Below are 20,069 nucleotides of genomic sequence, written 5' to 3'. Positions count from 1 at the left end.
AAGAACACCAGTACCAAAGGTCTCGTGATACCGGGGCTCTGCGCAAGCGCTCAATCGGAACTTTCTGCAAACAGATCTGAGGGCTGTGATACAAGAAAGCCACGTCTCAGTGTGGGCTGGCTTAGGTCAGGAACAAAGGACCCCTGGAGAGGGTTCGCAGACTGCACAGTCTTGAAGCGGTGTTTGAAGAGGAGTGTCGGCCCGGATAGGAAAGACCAGAGGTTATTCTGTGACCTTAGACGAGCACGCATCAGCTCTTAGGCAGTCCAGGTCTTGGGCAGAGACAGCGAAAGGCCACAGAACGCACACTGACCCACAGCCACCTCCTCTCTCCTCAGTACCAGCTCACAGTGAGGGCCAGTCCACGGCCCCACCCCTTTGGGCTCAGGGAATTTTATTTTAAAGACATTATTATCTGCTCCAAGAGGCATTCACGCTTTGATTCTTTTTATTTTTTTTAAAGACTTATTTATTTATTTGAAAATCAGCATTACAGAGAGAGATCTTCCATTCGCTGGTTCATTCCCCAAATGGCCACATCGGCTGGAGCTGGGCCAATCTGAAGCCACCAGCCAGGAGCTTCTTCTGGGTCTCCCATGCAGTGCAGGGGCCCAAGCACTAGGGCCATCTTGCATTGCTTTCCCAGACACATTAGCAGAGAGCTGGATCAGAGGTGGAGCAGCCAGGACTTGAATGGGCGCCCATATGGGATGCCAGTGCCACAGGTGGCAGCTTTACCCACTATGCCACTTTGATTCTTAAGGAGACTAAGGTGTTGATGTATATCAAGTCCTGTATACATAGGTGCTATTCTGGGCACTTCACAGAAATTAACTGATTAACCCTGGTACCACCCCAGGAGATAACGTATAAAGCAGAGAAGAAAACCGAGGCACAAAGAGATCAAGACTCTTCCAGATAGTCTGATTCTGGAGCCTGTGTGTCGCCGTACTTCCCTCCCGGGTGGTCCCTACACTGACTGGTCGCTATATCACCTCCACCCCAAGCACAGACAATCAATGTTCTACATACTCTTTCCCAAGGTACTAATTTCTATGCTTCCATAATGAAACAGGATTCCTGTTAAACACGAGATGATCGGCCCCTCTGTGACTTGCTGCTTCTGCCCCCAGATACAGATGCAGCTGAACAAACTGTTTGACTTGAATGTTTGAGAAAAACCAAGATACAGTAGATGTGGAAGTGAATAAAAAATGCGGTTGAGGCCGGCGCCGTGGCTTAACAGGCTAATCCTCTGCCTTGCAGCACCGGCACACTGGGTTCTAGTCCCAGTCGGGGCGCCGGATTCTGTCCCGGCTGCCCCTCTTCCAGGCCAGCTCTCTGCTATGGCCCGGGAAGGCAGTGGAGGATGGCCCAAGTCCTTGGGCCCTGCACCCGCATGGGAGACCAGGAGAAACACCTGGCTCCTGGCTTCGGATCAGCATGATGCACTGGCCGCAGTGGCCATTGGAGGGTGAACCAACGGCAAAAAGGAAGACCTTTCTCTCTGTCTCTCTCTCTCACTATCCACTCTGCCTGTCAAAAAAAAAAAAAAAAAAATGAGGTTGAGATAACAGGCAGCACTGACAAAGGAAATATCAAGAACTGGAACTGGTCGTACGGCCCCTGGGCCCCCTGCCCTCTTCAAGAACATGGAAGGGCTAAGATTGCATAGGAGCGAGGGATTTTGCAAGGAGGGTCTATGGAAGGTGCTGCCGGTCTCCCCGTCCTTGACCTTGGCCAAGGAGTCATCCTTCTCTTCTGAGCTCAAGTGGACAGGGACATGTAGCTTGTCTGTTAGTCACCAGATGACAGAAAGGACCCAAGTGCAGAAACTTGGCCTCTGAGGTGGATGCAATGACTGGATGAGGCTGGAATGTAGTCTCCCTGCAGGAGAGCTGAGTGTGTTTCTGTGGTTCTGTGTTTGGGAAGAAGAGTGTGCAACAGGGGTTAGCACTGCCGTACAGCTGGTGAAGCTGCTGCCTGAGATGCCAGCATCCCCATCACTGTGCTTGTTCAGGTCCCAGCTGCTCCACTTCCAATCCAGCTCCCTGCTAAGGGGCCAAGTTGTTGGGCCCTTACCATCCATGTGGGAGACCTGGATGGAACTCCAGGCTCCTGGTATCAGAGTGGCCCAGTCCTGGCTGTTGTGACCATTTAGGAAATGAACCAGCGGATGGAAGATCTCATTCTCTCTCTGTCTCCCCCACCTCCCTCTACGACTCTGCCTTTCAAATAAATAAATCTATATATTAAAAAAGTGAGTATAAAAACTTGAGGAGCCAAAGAGACAAACCCAGTTAGAATGCTGCTACTCTACTATGTATCTACCCTTCCTTGTTAGTAATACAACCTTTGATTCTTATTTGGGCAAGTCAAAACTTGGCCTGAGGACCAGGCTTGCAAATCTCCCCTCCAGCTTAATGTAGACATATGACCAACTTCTGGTCAATGGATACGTAGAGAATTTTTTGGTACAACTCAACGTTTATAAAGGACAAGGGCATGCCTTTTTTCCTACTTTAATTTCTGTAGACTGGAATGTGGGCATGCTAGCTGGAACTCAAGCCACCACTTCAGTCCACGATACAGCTTGGTGCACTGGTAAGAGAGAAGGATTGTGAGTCCCTAATGACGTCGTGGTGTCAGTACAGCTGCCCTGCACTGCTGGCCTCCAGCCTTTACTTACACGAGAGGGACATAAATATCGAACCACTATCATTAGCAGTTTTCTGTCCCTTCAGTCAAAATGTAGTTAACACAATTTCCATGTATTGAGTGCAAGCCTTGTAAGGTACATGCATATGTATTTTCATTTAGTCCCCCAATACCTATGATACAGTCATTCATATCCCTAGTACACGGATTTAGAAACTGAGGTTACGTAAGCTAACTTGTCCAAAGTCAAGTGTAAGGAGCAGAACCAGAATTTTTATCCGTCTCTACAGATCATAGTTTAACCATTCACTATACTTATTCAGAAAAAAAGAAAATAAAGTCACTCCTTGGTATTCACAGGGGATTGATTCTGGGATGCTGAATGGATGCCAGACTCCACGGCGCGGATGCTTGGGTCCTGTACATAAAAATGGAGTGGTACTTTCATATAAGCTATGCACACGCTTCCCCCAAACTCAGCGGTGGACTCTCAACCTCTGGATTCCTATCAGTCAGTTGGAGTCAGCACATAAGATGACATTTATTTTATGTTGGCAGTGAAACTGGGTATTATGGGGAAAATCGTAGTATTTCATCAGTTGGTACCTTGTGTCTGTCTAGTTTAGCCAAAAGTTCCAGGTCGGTCCTGTCTGACACGCCTCCGTGAAGAATCAGCACTTTCTCATCGATCACAGTGGCCAGTGGAAGCCAACGGAAAACATCTTGGAGCGTTCGTAATATTTTCTTGCCGTGGATCTGAAAAAGATGATACTAACAAGGTGTTACGTTTCCAATAACTCACTCAACTCATCTGAACTAAGAGAAACTTTTGCTTTGAAAGGTAGCGCACCTTATATTTATACATCACTTCCTTGGTGAAGCCATATCTAGATTTAGGAGCAAAAGCAGATATTAAAGCAAATGTGACAATAGTTGTGACATAACCACAAAATGAAAATTCATTTCATAAAAATGAAAATTCTAGACATACACACATAAGTATGTAGAAAAAAGACTGAGAAATAATCATGTTTGCATTATGATTATAACATTATCTCTGGGTAGAAAAAACCACAGAGTATTTTAATTGTCTTCCTTTCCCTTGTCTGTATTTGTCACCTTTCTATGGTGAACCCTTATTACTTACATGATAAAAAGTATGGAAATGTGAATTAAAGTCTAATGGGTTTTTTAGAATAGCAGAATAACATGTACATCAAAAATATTTTAAGGTGTTAAATACTGTTGGGGCAGGTGTTTTACCTAGAGCCTAAGAGCCCGATGGGGATGCCCACATCTAGTTCTGCAGTGCCTGGGTTTGAGCCCCAGCTCCCTTCCAGTTCCAGCTTCCTGCCATCATGTCCCCTGGGAGGCAGCAGGTGGTCAGGTCCCTACCAGCCACAAGGAGAAACCTGGACTGGGTTCCCAGCTAATGCCTTGGATCTGGTCCAGCCCTGACCACCACAGGCATTTGAGGAGTGACCAAGCAGATGGGAACTCTGCCTGCCTGCCTCTCTCTCTCTCAACTAAAAATTATGGAAACAATGTTATATTTTGTGTATTCTATTTTCAGAAACTGGAAAACTACCTTAAAAGCCATCTAACACAAAGAAACTCCCGTGAAATAACTCTTCATAACAATCGCAGCAAGCAAATATCAACTACCCAAGCGCGTTTTGGCTTGTACCGTAAGTTCACCATGTGGTCCTCATGGTTTCCCCGGTTCAGATGGAACTCCTTTGGGTAAACCAGCATGAAGGCAAAAAGAATCATCAGGATCTCCACGGAGTCCTTGCCTCGGTCCACAAAGTCGCCGTTGAACACATACGCCCGCTCTGGCGACGGGAGGCCGTTCTGCCCAGCGAGATGATCCAGGGAGTCAGTGGGAAGAAGAGTGCAGGAAATCGTGTTAAAGCCATGGGCTTCTGACCCTCACATCGGGTCCGATGCCAATTCTGTGCTTTCTGGGTCTCCTCCAAACACGAGATGTCAGTCGGAGACGGAAGTGTCTTCCGCTGGTCTTAATGTTTCTTTTCTAGCGAGGCAAGGTTGCCAGGTGCTTGTCAGAACAAGGGCTTTCTGCAAAGCCAGGGTGTTGCCTGGCGGTGTGGAGCAAAAGGCACTGAACGTGAGACCTGCAAGCCAATGTGAAGCTCTGGCTCCACCAGCTTTAGCAGTCTAACACCTGCCATCAGTTCCTTAGGATGAAGTAGCATAATATGGGGCTTCTTCAAAGAGTTTGCGGAAAATGGAATTAAAGTATAAGCTTATTTTGGTGCAAAAACACTTTGAAATCCACGTACAACTTTTTTTTTTTTTTTTTTTTTAAGTTTTGTTGGGGCCAGCACTGTGGTACAGCGGATTAAAGCCACAGCCTGCAGCGCCGGCATCCCATATGGGCACCGGATAGAGCCCTGGCTGCTCTGCTTCCGATCCAGCTCTCTGCTGTGGCCTGGAAAAGCAGTAGAGGATGGCCCAAGTCCTTGGGCCCCTTTACCTTAGTGGGAGACCTGGAAAAAGCTCCTGGCTTTAGCTCAGCTCAGCTCTGGCTGATGTAGTCATCTGGGGAGTGAACTAGCGGATGGATGACCTCTCTCTGTCTCAACCTCTCTCTGTAACTCTTTTAATTAAATAAAATACATCTTATATAAATAAATAAAATTTTTGTATTTATTTTTGAAAGGCAGAATGACAGAGAGAGGGAGAAATAGAGAGAGGAGGAGATCCTGCACCCACTGGTTTACTCCCCAAATGGCCACAACAGCTGGGGCTGGGCTGGGCTGAAGCCAGGAGCCAGGAACTCCCTCCCAATCTCCCACAGGGATGGCAGAGGCCCAAGTGCTTGGGCCATCTTCCACTGTTTTCCTAAGCGTATTAGCAGGGAGCTGGATCAGAAGTGAAGTAGCCAGGACTCCATTATGATATGCTAATATCGCAGGTAAAGGCTTAACCCACTGAATCGCAATGCTGTCACCTACACAATTTTTTTTCACACACACTTTTCATGCACTTTGTGAAGATCTCTAACATGCATGGAATTCAAATTTTCTTGCACTAAAATAACATTATCCTTTAATTCCATTTTCTGTAAACATTTTTGAAGTACCCTCATACAAGGAAAATACCTGGGGTAATACAGCCTCTGTATAAATTAACAGTACCTTGATCAAATATTATTATTTTCATGTGCTTTGTTATATATTCTACATTTCATAACTAAAAATGGACATGAAAATAGATTTTGGTTGCGTTATCACAATTTTCTTTATTTGGAAAGAGTCGATTGTTATTAGGTTCCTAATTTATTAAGCTAATGTTTAATATTTATGAAACAGTTTGCAAAAAATACTAGAATATAATACAGTGCTGACTTTTCAGTTATGGATCTTCTATATAGAGGTAATATAATTAAAAATAAATTTTAAAAATCCAAGCAATATTTAAGTATTTGTTTAACAGATATTATATTTGAACTTCTTTTTTTTTCTTTTTTTTTGACAGGCAGAGTGGACAGTGAGAGAGAGACAGAGAGAAAGGTCTTCCTTTTGCCATTGATTCACCCTCCAATGGCCGCCGCGACTGGCGCGCTGCGGCTGGTGCACCGCGCTGATCCGATGGCAGGAGCCAGGTGCTTATCCTGGTATCTCCCATGGGGTGCAGGGCCCAAGGACTTGGGCCATCCTCCACTGCCTTCCCGGGCCACAGCAGAGAGCTGACCTGGAAGAGGGGCAACCGGGACAGGATCGGTGCCCCGACCGGGACTAGAACCCGGTGTGCCGGCGCCGCAAGGCGGAGGATTAGCCTAGTGAGCCGCGGCGCCGGCTGAACTTCTAAATTAAGCCCCAAAGCAAGAAGAGAACTTAATTTGAACATTCATACCTTATAAAATATAAATATTAAGTCATCCAACTGGCCGTGCAAATCTCCTAGTAATGATAGAAAAAGAATATCAGTCCAATTGGTCTTCTCCATTGTTTCTTTTTTTTTAAAGATTTATTTTATTTATTTGAAAGACAGAGTTACAGAGAGAGAGAGAGACAGAGAGAGAGAGGTTTTCCATTTGCTGGTTCACTCCCCAAATGGCCACATCAGCCGGAGCTGTGCCAATCCGAAGCCAGGAGCCAGGAGCTTCTTCCAGATCTCCCACGTGGGTACAGGGGCCCAAGCACTTGGGCCATCCTCTATCGCCATCCCAGGCCACAGCAGAGAGCTGAACCACAAGAGGAGCAGCTGAGACTAGAACCGGCGTCCATATGGGAAGCCGGAGCCTCAGGCCAGGGCTTCAACCCGCTGTGCCACAGCGCTGACCCCATCCATTGTTTCTAATTTTTACTGTAAAAAGGAAAACACCCAGAAAAATCTGACAAAGGCAGCCAGTACTGTGGGATAGTAGGCTAATCCTATGCTTGTGGTGCCGGCATCCCTTACGGGCACTGGTTAGAGTCCCGGCTGCTCCTCTTCCAATCCAGCTCTCTGCTGTGGTCTGGGAAAGCAGTAGAAGATGGCCCAAGTCCTTGGGCCCCTGCACCCATGTGGGAGACCTGGAAGAAGCACATGGCTCCTGGCTTTGGATTGGCTCAGCTCCGGCCATTGCAGCCATATGGGAAGTGAACCAGTGGATGGAAGACCTTTCTCTCTGTCTCTCCCTCTGTCTGTCTGTAACTCTGCCTCTCAGATAAATAAATAGAATCTTAAAATAAAAAATAAAAGACCTACGTGTAGGCTTCTGGCAGGGCCGGCAGCCCACAATCCCTAGTGTGCTGGTGAACTCAAGCTCCCTGCTTTGGTTAAGGTCTGCCTGCCAGTCCGTAATGGATGCTAAAGATTACAGAAGACACAGCACATCTCCCTGGGAGAGGAGTGCACTGGCTGGAAGGCTTTGGGGCTTGCTCACTCAAGTGCTCACACATAAAACACCTTCTAACAAGTGGGACCCGGTTCTTTGTAGAGATTTGGTTTCAATCGGGAAACATGAGTTTGGGGTCAAACATGAATTGTTAGGGAAAGCAGAGCAGAGGCTGAGCCACCTCTCCTTTAAGGAGACATGCAGCCAAGATACGGAGGCTATAAAGGTAGAAGGGGGGTCATGCGGTCCGCCCACGTTGCCCGCACGTCCCCTCCCTGCCCGCCCTGGGCACAGAAGCCACGCCCACCAGCCCTCACCACACACAGTGATCTCCTCGCTGTAACAGGTCGAGACCCGGGTGATGTTTGGCAGCTGGGCCAAGTGTTTCCTGGTTTCATACAAAAGATTCAGGACATAGCGAGCGTGGAGCTGCTACTGGGAGGAAGAGAGAGAGGCAACAAAACAGTGACCTTCGTGAGGGAAGGTGGCCCTCGCCTCTGCTGCCTAACGACCTGGGCCACCCAAGACCCCAGAAGGGACCCGAGAGGCTGTTCCTTTCCTTTGCACCCACTTCCTGCGCTCTTGTCTGCTTCCCAGGGTCCCCACGGGTCCCTCCTGCAAAGCGTGAACCCACCCCTCTTCCCCATTGGCCCTAGCAAACCCTTTCTTGCCGTTAGCTTGGGAGGAGCTCAAGACGGAGCGAAGCATGAGTACACAAGTGTGTGCGTGCCGATGGCACTGAGCGAGGCCGTCACTCCTAAGGGACATTCCCAGCTCCTCCCGCCCTGAGTTACCTGCACTGAAAGAGGGGACCCAGTGGCACCTGACCTCCTCTCACAAGCCCCGCCTCTACCACCGGCTTTTACGCCACCCCCACCTTCCGCCTGGACAGCTGCAGGAGTCCTGGCCTGCTCTCCTTGCTTTGGCCACGCCCCCCTGTATCCTGTTCTTCCCGCAGCAACCAGAAGGATTATTTTTCAAAGCAAGCCAGATAGTCTCATTCCTGCGCTTGATGTCCAAGCTACTGCTCTTCCCCGGCTCCCTTCTCTCCAAAGGCCTTGCTGAGGTCCCTGAACAGCCCAGGCAAGTTCCTGCCCCAGGGCCTTTGCACTTGTCACCTCTTCTTGGGGCACTCCTCCCTAGGTAGTCACATGGTGCAACCCTCACCACCTTGACCTTAGCTGCAGGATGCATAAACAAAAAGACATGATGTAGCCAGGGGCAGAAACTCTCACAAAGACTGGCTGATGGAGCACAAGGTCCAGGCTGAGAAAACAGAAAGTGCAATCGCTCCAGGGCATGCGTGATGAGCACACCCTACACCCAGGCCATTCCTCTGGTGCTGGGTGGCTCCTGCTTCGTACACTGCATGCTGTGGGTGGGGACCTGGCTTCCCACAGGTGAGCTTACTTGCTTCAGTCTGAAAGCTTCCACCAGGGCAGTTGCATGGCCGGGAAGGAGAGGGAAGGAGAGGTGTGGCCCTGTGTAAGTGTCCGGGACCTCAATGCACTCATAGTCACTGCACTTGTCCATCTCGGAGTCCTGGGGGAATCGCTCCTCCGTGAACATGCGGTTCAGGAAGTCCCCTAGTCCGGAAAGAAAAGGTGGGTGGGCTTGTGGTCGGACACCAGTCTGTGGGCAACGCAGTGGACATGGGAGCCAGCCAGGCTGGCCTTGCTCCAGGCAAGAGAGGGCAAAATGATGACAGGTTAGGGCGGGCAGGAGGAAAGCTCATGTTTTTGTACTGGTAAAAACAGTAGTTACCCCTGTCAACACAGGGGTAACTTAGTTTAAAAGATGGAGATATGTCAGAAAGTACAGATGTGTAGCAGGCGAGGGTTGTAGGCAAGAGGAAAGGGAAAAGCCAAGGCAGGAAACCTTTCACAGGCACGGGTGATGCACCTAGTGCAGCAGGTGCATCTGGCCATGCGGCCCTTCAGCAACTCCCAACGCCAGCTTCGGGATCTCTAGCCTGCGGCTTTTCCCGGGTCCACTGAGGGCCACGAGGGGGGCAGCCCAGAGATGCTGTGGGGAATTAATCTCCTTGCAGCCTCCAGTCATTGCATCTCTGGAGCTGATACACAGAGAACCCAGGTCCCTCCCCTGCAGGCTTGTGGTCTCTTGGGTGCACCATGCTGCTGGCTCAGTAGCCCAACATTCCTTGGCTACATTCCCTTTCCTGACGTTCTTCTCCACTCCCTCCACCCCCAGAATCACCTGCACTTAAATGTGCCCGTTGCACGCCAAATCTGGTCTCCAGATGTATCTGGAAAGACTTGGAAGGAAATCCACTGAGGCGTTTCTTTGCCAGCCCCCTGGCTATTTCCCCAGCTGGCCCCAGATTCACAATCTGGCTGCCTACACATCCTGATCTCTACGACCTCGGGGGCAGTTCCTACTCACTCTCGTTGTGGCTGCTGGGCGTGAAGTGGTCCACCAGGTAGCTGAAGAAATCATGGAGCTGCAGAAGAACCCAAAGACAGAGACTTGGCTTTACTGATGCACGAAGAAGAACCCACGAGGCGTCCGACTGGCAGCACCTTCCAGGCACCTGGCCGTCGCAGCCTGAGGGCTGGCAGGCAGCGCCACGGCAGCTCCATCCCGCACCCCTCCGCACCTTGACTTGGTCCTGCTGCCCGGCGTACTCTATGGACTGGAAGATGCTCCAGGTGCAGCGCCGCCTCATCTCCAGGCGCGCCACATAGCGCCGGTACCATCTCTGAATCAGGGCGGCCGCCTTGAAGGCTGTCACAGATGGAGAAGCAAGCCAGTGAGCCAGGACGGGGAGGACAGTGCCACTCACATGGTACAAGCAGCGCAGGAGGGGGGAGGGGAAGCACCCCCTACTGATGCTCGAAGGCAGTGTCTGCCTCCCTGCAGCTGTGGTGCCCTATCGTTCTTGCATTCTTGATGGCAATGAGAGGGGCTATTGAATGTCATTTATTGCTGAGAGCACTTACATTCATAGTAGTCCCCCCTTATCTGAGTGGATGTGTTCCAACATCCCCAGCAGATGCCTGAAACCAAGCCTGCAGAGAGCCCTACATATACTGGCTTTTTCCTTACTAAGCTGAGCGCTTTCTCTGTTCACTGAAAGGACACAGTTCACGGCCTCCCCTGGCCCAATCCCACTGCCAGCACCTGAATCTTGCTCCTTGGATCCACTACTAAGTAATGCACTGCAACACTACAACTGTCCATCTGAGCACCCAGAGGCTGCTGAGAGACTAACGTGTGGGCGGTGTATACAGTGTGGATACGCTGCACCCAGCGTCCATTCGTGACCTGGGTGGGACAGAGTGGGATGCTGTCAGATGTCCTCATTATTCAGAACAGAGCACAGTCTAAAACTCGTGAATTGTTTACTTCTAGAACTTTCCATTTAATATTTTCAGACCGTGGTTGGCTGTGTGTAACTGAAACCCACAAAGGAAAACTCTGGGTAAGTGGAGACTACTGCATAGATACTGTGGGAAGGCAGGAATGCCAGGATCTGAGAGAGATGTGAACCAGAGAGACAGCAAGTGCGAACAGGTGGGGGTAGGAGAGGACACCTTGACACTATTTCAACAGCCAGACATCAGGAGACCTGGGGGGCCTAACCCTGGAACTGCCCCAACAAGGTACCTGGCCTCAGCCAAGCCAACTTGGGCCTTGGTGAATTTATCTGGAAATGGGACTGGACGAGCCAAATGCTAGTGCAAGCAAACAATAGACAAACACTCCAGTGAACATGCCATGCAGTGATGGGGTGGCCAGGGTTTCCTGGGTCCTGTGCTATCCTGGGTCCCAAGATTCTTCCTGTCATCCTGGTTTTCAGCATCCCCAGCAGCCCAGGTGTCTGTGACAGCTCTTATTGTGCAGTCCCACCCACAGTCTTTGGGTGTCTCCTTTCTTCTGGGACCTGTGCTAGGTGGCCATGTGGGGCAGGCTGGAGTTTGTAGGTTTAGTTCCTCATAGGAGGGTTAGGACCTGTGGCCTAGTATTATTGCCAAAGCAGGGGACAGCTGTCCACATAAATAACTGGATGCTTCCTAAGCTGCTGGTGATGAACGGACTATTTGTGGATAAAGCTGGATTAAAAAGGAAACCCTGTGGGTTAATTTAGGTCAACCCTGTGAACAGCAGACAGATTGACTTAATATATTTAGCCTGCATTAGAGAGCTAATAGAATTCTTGCTGATTTTCCTAAGAGGAAAGAAGATGGTAAAGTGGGAAGAAGCTAGGAGGAACTTAAGAAGAACTGAATTTCATTTCCTACAGGAAAAAAAAAATTCAAGTATTTCTCAAAGGCGCGCCCTAGATAACACAAGGGATGAGGCTGAAGCTCCACCAACTGGATTCTGTAAAACCAGCTCCAGAAGCGAGCGAAATGCCCAGGGGGTGCTCCAGATTCTGTATAAGCTCCTGCTAAACCCCAGATTTCTGCACCTTGCCTGACACCTGCAGCAGCAGGATGCCTACAGGTGGAGCCAGGAAGGAACCTTCAAGTTCAACAAGCTCCACGCCGAATTCTTACTTGTGCTAAAGGTTAAGAACCACCAGGCAAGATCATGAACTTCAAAGTTGTCGTTTGCTAACACCTGGCCCTTGCAGTTTAAGACAAGCACCACCAATGACAAGACACACCTATTTCCCCAGGCTTGCTGCGTAAGGCAGGGAGTACAAGCAAGGCCTCTCTTTCCCCCTCTTTTTGCTTCCTCCTTGGAGCCTGGCTTGTCTTTCCAGAGATGGACACTGTGAGGTGCAGCATCATTTAAGATCCCTTATCCTCTCCTGCCTTTTCACCTACACAATGCAAGATGCTGCTTACTTGGTCTATGTGTATTTTTTTAAATATTTATTTATTTATTTGAAAGTCATATTATACAGAGAGAGGAGGAGAGGCAGAGAGAGAGAGGCCTTCCACCCGCTGGTTCACTCTCCAATTGGCCGCAGCAGCCGGAGTGCACCAATCTGAAGCCAGGAGCCAGAAGCTTCTTCCAGGTCTCCCACACGGGTGCAGGAACCCAAGGACTTGGGCCATCTTCTACTGCTTTCCCAGGCCATAGCAGAGAGCTGGATCAGAAGTGGAGCAGCTAGGACTCAAACCGGCGCCCATATGGGATGCCAGAACTGCAGGTGGCAGCTTTACCTGCTACGCCACAGTCCACATGTAATTAACTAAATCCTAGGATGCAAGCTACAAAGATCCTTCACTTAAAAATTCCATACATGTGTTCATTAGAACACTGAGAGAGGGGGGCTGGCACTGTGGCACAACTGGGTTAATGCCCTGGCTTGAAGCGCCGGCATCCCAAATGGGCGCCAGTTTGAGTCCCAGTTGCTCCACTTCTGATCCAGCTCTCTGCTATGGCCTGGGAAAGCAGTGGAGGATGGTCCAGGTCCTTGGGCCCCTGCACTCATGTGGGAAACTTGGAGGAAGCTCCTGGCTCCTGGCATTGGATTGGTGCAGCTCCAGTGCAGCTCCTTGGGGAGTGAATCATCGGATAGAGGACCTCTCTCTCTGCCTCTCCTCTCTCTGTGTGACTCTGACTTTCAAACAAATAATATTTCTTTTTAAAAAAGAACACTGAGAGAATATTGTGGACCAAGACAATACTCAGTAGAACAGAGTAGAACAGATAAATTATTTAAGAAAACTTGTAACAGAGACTTTTGTGTGATTTTTCCCTTATTTCCATTACCTATGTCAATACTTCTGTCTCTACACAAAACTCATCTGCAAAAGGAAAAATTCCTCTAGGAAGAAATACCCTTCTCTTATGAAAGTACTTGCTCAAGGGCCAGTGCCAGTGGGTTAAGCCAATGCAATGCCAGTATCCCGTATGGGCACTGGTTCGAATCCTGGATGCTCCACTTCCAATCCAGCTCCCTGCTAATGCACCTGGGAAAGCAGCAGAAGATGGCCCAAGTACTTGGATGCCTGTACCCATGTGAGAGTCCTGGAAGAAGCTCCTGGCTCCTGGCTTCAGCCTAGCCCAGCCCTGGTCATTGAGGCCATTTGGGGAGCGAACCAGCAGATGGAAAATCTCTAGCTCTCTTTCTCTCCTTCTCTAATTCTGCCTCTGAAATAAAAAAAAAAAAATCCTAAAAAAGAAGAGGAGGATGCTTGGATCCAAGGAGACACCAGGGATGTGAGCTTACAGGGCCAGGGCCACGTTGAGGACACAGCCATGAGCATTCACATGCAAGCCAGGCAGCAAGGCCTCAGAAGCCATCAAAACCTGTTTGCCCCTAGACCTTGGCCTTCAGCCTGCAGACCCGGGAGCAACACAGTCCAACTGCTGCAGCTCCCAGTCTGTAGCGCTCCACTAACGGCAGACCCAGCGGATGCCTGCAGCACTGGTGGTGGGAATGCAATTGCAGGAAGACTGAAGGCTACCTAGGGAAATTACACATGCTTTTACCCTTTGACCCAATAATCCTACTATTATCAAAAAACATGGTGACAAAAGTAAACTGGAAAAAATGTACGCACAAGACTACTGAAGCACTATCTGTAGCAGAAAAGAACTGGTAACAACCCAAACACCCGTCATAGGGAACTGGCTGGGTAAACAACACCATAACATACAGTGGAGTAGACAGAGGTGTGCAACGGAACAGGGGCTAGCTCTATGTTCTGCTATGGCGTAATCTATAGGATATATTTCTAAGTGTGAAATAAGCAAAGTGCAGGACAAGGCGTACGAGGAACTTCAGAAAGTTTGTGGAGGGAGCAGGCATTCAGCCTAGCCTAGCATGTCCCACACTGCATTACATGGGTTTGATTCCCAGTTCTGGCTCCTAACTCGCGCTTCCTATTGACACAGACCTGGCTGGCGCCACAGCTCACTAAGCTAATCATCCACCTGCAGTGCCGGCACCCCGGGTTCTAGTCCCGGTTGGGGCACCAGATTCTGTCCTGGTTGCTCCTCTTCCAGTCCAACTCTCTGCTGTGGCCCAGGAAGGCAGTGGAGGATGGCCCAAGTGCTTGGGCCCTGCACCTGGCTCCTGGCTTCAGATTGGTGCAGCACGCCGGCCGTAGCGGCCATTTGGGGGGTGAACCAATGGAAAGGAAGACCTTTCTCTCTGTCTCTCTCTCACTGTCTAACTCTGCCTGTCAAAAAAAAGAAAAAGAAAAAAGACACAGACCCCAAGAGGCAGTGGTAATGGCTCCAGTAATTGGGTTCCTGGCACCCATGTGGGGGAGCTGGATGGATTCCCAGGTCCTGGCTCAGCCCCAGCCTGGTTTAGCCATTGTGGGCATTTAGGGAATGAACTAGCGGATGGGAGTGACCTCTCTGGCCCTCCATCTCTATTTTTCAAATACATATCTTTAAAGATTTATTTATTTGAACGGCAGAGTTACAGAGAGAGAGAGAGAGAAGGAGGGAGGGAAGGAGGGAGGGTGGGGGAAAAAGAGAGAGCTCTTCCATCCGCTGGTTCACTCCCCAGCTGGCCACATGGCTGGGACTACGCGATCCAAAATGAGGAGCCAGGAGCTTCCTCCAGGGCTCCATGTGGCTACAGGTGCTCAAGCATTTGGGTAATCCTCCCGTGCTTTCCCAGGGCATAGCAGGGAGCTGGATTGGAAGTGCAGCAGCTGGGACTTGAACCAGTGCCCACATGGGATGCCAATGCCACAAGAGGCAGCTTCACCTGCTATGCCACAGCACGGATCCCTCAAATAAAAATTATAAATGAAAAACAAATGTGTATGAATTATTTAGTGCAGTTGCAGGTATTTAACAAGCACTCAGGAGAGGGCGCTTGTCTTTGCTTAGTATCTGCCTGTAGCAGGTGCACACCAAGGCCTTGAACAGTAGCACACAGCCAGTGAGATTCAAATGCCCGCTCCTTTCCACTTCGCTGTGAGCCTCTGACTATGTGTTTTACACCCAACACCCCCCCCTCAGAACCTGCCCAGGCCTCACTGTGTGGAAATGTCTGTAACTTGTTCTAGTCATTTACCTTCCAAGGGCATTTTGAATCTTGTTTTCTCTCTTTGACATTCATTTAAAAATGTATGTAAAATTTTTTTCATTTTATTTGGAAAGCAGAGAGAGACAAAGACAAAGATCTCCCATTTGCTGGTTCCCTCCCCAAATGCATACAAGAGTTTTGGGGCTGGGCCAGGCAGAAGCTGGGAGCAGGGAGCTCAATCTGGGTCGTCCATGTGTGTGGCAGGAACCCACTTACTAGAGGCGTCACCTGCGGCTTCCAGGTTGTGCATTAGCACAAAGCTGGATCCGAAGTGGAACCAGGACTTGAACCCAGCCATTTCGATATGGTATGCGGGCCTCAGGAGTGGCAGTTTGTCTGTTGTGCCCGATATCCACCCCTCACTTTGACTCTAAAAGGTAGAAAAGTCTCGGTCATCTCCCTGGATGTCCCCATCTGGGTGGGCTCACCACGGTCTGGGAGTGCCCCTCTGTCCCATTGTGCAGAGAGGAAACAGCTAACCTTAGACTACTCCCAAAGTGCCTACACGTTTTTGTACTAAAGGTAACAAATACACTTGGAAAGCTTATGATGAGCCAGACACTGTTCTGCGTGCTATTAAGTCGCTCTTTAATATTCATAACAAATAAGCGAGTGGAGGTATAATTATTATTGTATCACTCATTTAAAAGGAAGCGGGCACTGGAGTTTGGGCTAGTGGTTAAGACACCAGTTGGATCCTTTGCATTGCATACCAGAATGCCTGGTGTGAGTACTGGCTTTGGTCCTGATTCAACTTCTGCAAATATGCACCCTAGGATGTGGCAATGATGACTCAAGTAGTTGGGTCCCTGCCACTCCTATGGGAGACCCAGATTGACTTCCCAGCTTCTAACTTATCTGGCCTAGCCCCGGCTGTTGTGGGCATTTGGGGAACAGACCAACAGATGGAAATGATCTCTCTCACTCTCGCTCTCGCTCTCACTCTCACTCTTGCCCTCACTCTTGCTCTCGCTCTCTCTCTCTCCCTCTGTGTGTGTGTATGTGTGTGGTGTATGTGTTTCTCAAATAACAAAAAAAGTAAGAAAACTGAAGCCCCAAGAGGTGACGAGGATCTCACAGCTATTAAATTGCAGAACCAGAATTTGAATCCATCCCATCTGGCTCTGAGCCATGTGTTGCACAATACATGTGTTTGATATAAAAACTTTTCCATGTGAAATTCTCAAAGGGTTAATGACCACACTCACTTTCTCCATCACTCCAAGCTCATGCTGTAATTTGGCTTTTACCTCCAGCTTAGAGTTAGGTCTATTATAATACCAGTCACATTTCTATCACAAAATCTAAAGGGCGCATTTAGCTGTCATTATTTAGCATCTCATCTGTGTTGAGGTTGACCATACCCTTCTTCTGGCTTCCAAGATATCCCATGCTCCTTGTTTCCCTCCTCCATCTCCAGCTGCCTCTCCTCTGCTGGCTCATCCTGCTACTAAGTACTGCAGTCCCTGTGACTCTGTCCCAGGCTCTCGTCTTTGTTCTCTTTCTACTGTCCCTCAAGGTTTCAACAACCATCCGTACTCTGATGGCTTCCAAAGCAGGGTAATCTTCAGCCCAAACAGCCCTCCACAATCCAGATCTGAACATGCAACTGCCTACTCCATGCTTCCGCTTTCATGTCTCATGGGCACCCCAAACCCAAAGTATATAAACTCAGCTTTCCTCTAGTCAAATCCAATTTGTCTCCATTATCTTCATGTTCACTGGCATCAACATCCACTCAGTTCTGCTAACCAGAAACCCAGAAGTCATTCTCAATTCATCTTTCCCCCTTATCCCATACGTCTGATCAGTCAGATCCTGTGGATCCCACCTCCTGAATACCGCTGGAACTTCCCCTCTTCTGTCCATCTCTACAGCACCCACTCTGGACAGAGGCATCATCGTTTCCTGTTCAGACGACTTTAGCAGTTTCTCCACTGTTGTTCCTTCTTCTACTCTAACCCCTCAGGTCCCTTCTTCACAGAAGCTAGAAGCATGCTTTAGGGATTATTGTAGAACTCTTTATTCTGAAGCCTTCAATGGTTCCTCATGCCTTTAGGATAAAGTTTAAAATCCTACACTTTCTACCTCAACAACTTCATCACATTCTATCTTCCCCCTCATTCACCTCAGAGGGTTCACTTCCTTGAATATCACTTCAATACTCACTTCCTTAAATACTCACTTCCTTACAACCTCTGCACATGCTATACACCCCCTGCCTGAAACACTTCCCATTCCCTCTTTGCCCAATCTGATTTCATCCACTTATACTTGGGTGCTTTGAGATAAGCCCCAATGGGCAATACTAACTCCAGAGTTCAGCTGAGCATTTTGGGGGGCACGACACAAGGAAGAGAAGTTACTGTTGAAGAGCTGGACTGAAGAGAAATGATTTTCTGCTTCTGTTCTGAGAACCCCCTCCCGATGTGACAAGGGCTTAGGGTTCCCACAGGTGGTTTTGAAGGCGGGAAACACATACCTTTCTCTGCATTCTGAAAAGCAAAATGATGTTGAGTGGAGGTGCCACTTCCCATAGCTTAAATGCAGTGATCCTGCAGGGTGCAGAGAGCAGATCCAAGGGACAGCGAGCTGTATGCTGACAAAGAGAAGACAGAAAATGTGAGAGAGGGACCTGGGCAGAGTATCAGCTCAGGGAGACCAAGCTGGCTATGAATCATCCTCTCCATCCCTCCTGCTTCAACGCACACAGGGTTCCTCCCCTGAAAACTCCCCCCATTAATCATCCCACACCTCTCCTGTTTGCAGTCTCCCGACTGGTTTTTCCTTTGCAGTTTAGAAACACGAATTCTCTGCTGCATTTTCAAAGCAATTCATCAGCATCACCTCTGACTTCCCACACCCCACTGGCTAGTATCTAACCCCTTTCACTTATCACCCAGATTTCTTCCGAGAACAGGCTACATAGTTTCTCCTTACTCCCCCTTGTAACCAACCTTTCACTGTCACTATTGATCAAAACCTTTCAAGCTGATGTCTCCAATGCCTTCAGCTTTTCAGTCCTTCCCATGCCGGAACAGCCAGGCCATCAGTCCCCGTAGGTCACACGGTGATTTTCTGCCTTGACTTGCTACACCTTGGGGCTTCCATGAGGCCACCTCTCCGAGCTGGCTCCTACCTCCCTATTTATTCTCTCCTTCTTGAGCTCATTCTCCTCTGCCCAGCTCTTCAAGGTGGATGCTTATTTGTACTGCAGTCTCAAACGTCTGTTCTTCCTGCCCTGTATGTACTCCCTGGATGGTTCACCAACACTCACATTGTCAGCCAACGCTTATGACTTCTCCCATTTAGACCTCCATCCCAGGGCATCCCTACACTGCAGTCCCATATAGCCAGCTTCCTTCCACTTTCCCAGGAGTGCTACAGCTGCCTTGTATCCCAAAGAGAACCCCCCTGCTCCAAAGCCTCACCCCTTTTCTCTCCTTTCTTCAAACTCTGCTCCTGAACTACCATGACCTTTGTGCTTTTGCTCTTACCTGGAATGTTCTTCCGGTTTCACTTCTCCTAAGTTGCCTAACTTGACTCATTCCTTAGGGTCTCTTTAGATGTTGGCTTTCCTAAGAAGCCAGCGTGACATGCCCCTGCTCTGAGCTTGTGAACACCCTGCGCACATCTCCATCCCTGGCAGCACCCCGTGCCAGCTTTCTCCCTTGTCTCTCAAACATTAGACTGTGAGTTCCTTCAGAGCAAAGACTTGTGTAAGCCAATGCATTTATCCCCAGGATTTAGCACAGTGCCTGGCACGTAGTAGGGATTCAGTTAACATGAACTAAACATTATGGCATATCTGTTTTTACATAATAGTGACTCTTTCCTTCCTCTTTCTCGGGAACAATGTGAGATGTTCTCACTGAACACTGAACACGCAATCCACTTTTTATTCCCTTCCTCACTTCTGCCCCCACGCTCCTTTCTCAAGTTTTGAAGGTTACAGTTTTGGGTATTGTCAAAAAATTGTTATCTTCTCCTTTGCAAATCAAAATTAAAGCCTTGCCTTGCTTAGATTGGTGAGCTTATTTTGAATAAATATCCAAAGGAAAAAAGACTGTGACTTCTCTTTTGTGTGTGCCAAAGCATTCCCAGTTAACGACTGACAACTTGCTTTGACACAGTGCTAACTTGCTGCAGAGCTGTGCTGTGTACTGAAGAGTGTTTGAGTTTTCCAAGGGCATAGATACGGCGAGAATCCCTGCTCAGTGTCTCACTAGATCTTGGCCATTAAACTCTCAAGGACTTTCCCAGCCACCTATCTTTGTTGATAATAAATAATATATTTAGAGTGCTTGGCATACAGGAAAATCAAAAATATCTGCTGCCAGACTGAATTTGACATACTTATTTTTAAATATCAACAACAAAGATATGTCCCTAGCTCAAACTTAGAGAGCTGTGAGAGCATACTATTTCAACGCAACATGAACACACAGGATGGACATTGACTACCGCAGGAGGAAGGGCTTTTACTGAATAAATTCTCCTTTGACTTCTGGCACTTTTTTTTTTTTTTTTTTTAACAATTTATGACTCCAACAGAGGTGGCAGAATAAGACGACCTTCTTGGTCATCTCCCCTATA

General features: G+C 48.7%; 1 protein-coding gene across 1 annotated transcript in view; it reads right to left on the bottom strand.

Moving 5' to 3' along the window:
• PPEF2 (protein phosphatase with EF-hand domain 2) overlaps positions 1-18,010 on the bottom strand; it is a 38,267-nt gene extending 20,257 nt beyond the window's left edge. The window contains exons 1-9 of the mRNA XM_062198921.1: positions 17,956-18,010; positions 10,122-10,249; positions 9,908-9,965; positions 8,915-9,090; positions 7,822-7,936; positions 6,538-6,584; positions 4,346-4,512; positions 3,509-3,545; positions 3,265-3,414 (exon numbers count right to left, since the gene is read on the bottom strand). Of these exons, the coding sequence (XP_062054905.1) occupies positions 3,265-3,414; positions 3,509-3,545; positions 4,346-4,512; positions 6,538-6,584; positions 7,822-7,936; positions 8,915-9,090; positions 9,908-9,965; positions 10,122-10,249; positions 17,956-18,010 (933 nt within the window). The remainder of the gene's footprint in view (positions 1-3,264; positions 3,415-3,508; positions 3,546-4,345; positions 4,513-6,537; positions 6,585-7,821; positions 7,937-8,914; positions 9,091-9,907; positions 9,966-10,121; positions 10,250-17,955) is intronic.
• Positions 18,011-20,069: the final 2,059 nt, after the last annotated feature.

Source organism: Lepus europaeus, chromosome 8, assembly GCF_033115175.1.
Source record: "Lepus europaeus isolate LE1 chromosome 8, mLepTim1.pri, whole genome shotgun sequence".
Lineage (NCBI taxonomy): Eukaryota > Metazoa > Chordata > Mammalia > Lagomorpha > Leporidae > Lepus > Lepus europaeus.
Note: the sequence above shows the minus strand (reverse complement) of the source record. Positions and strands in the feature narration are given on the sequence as shown.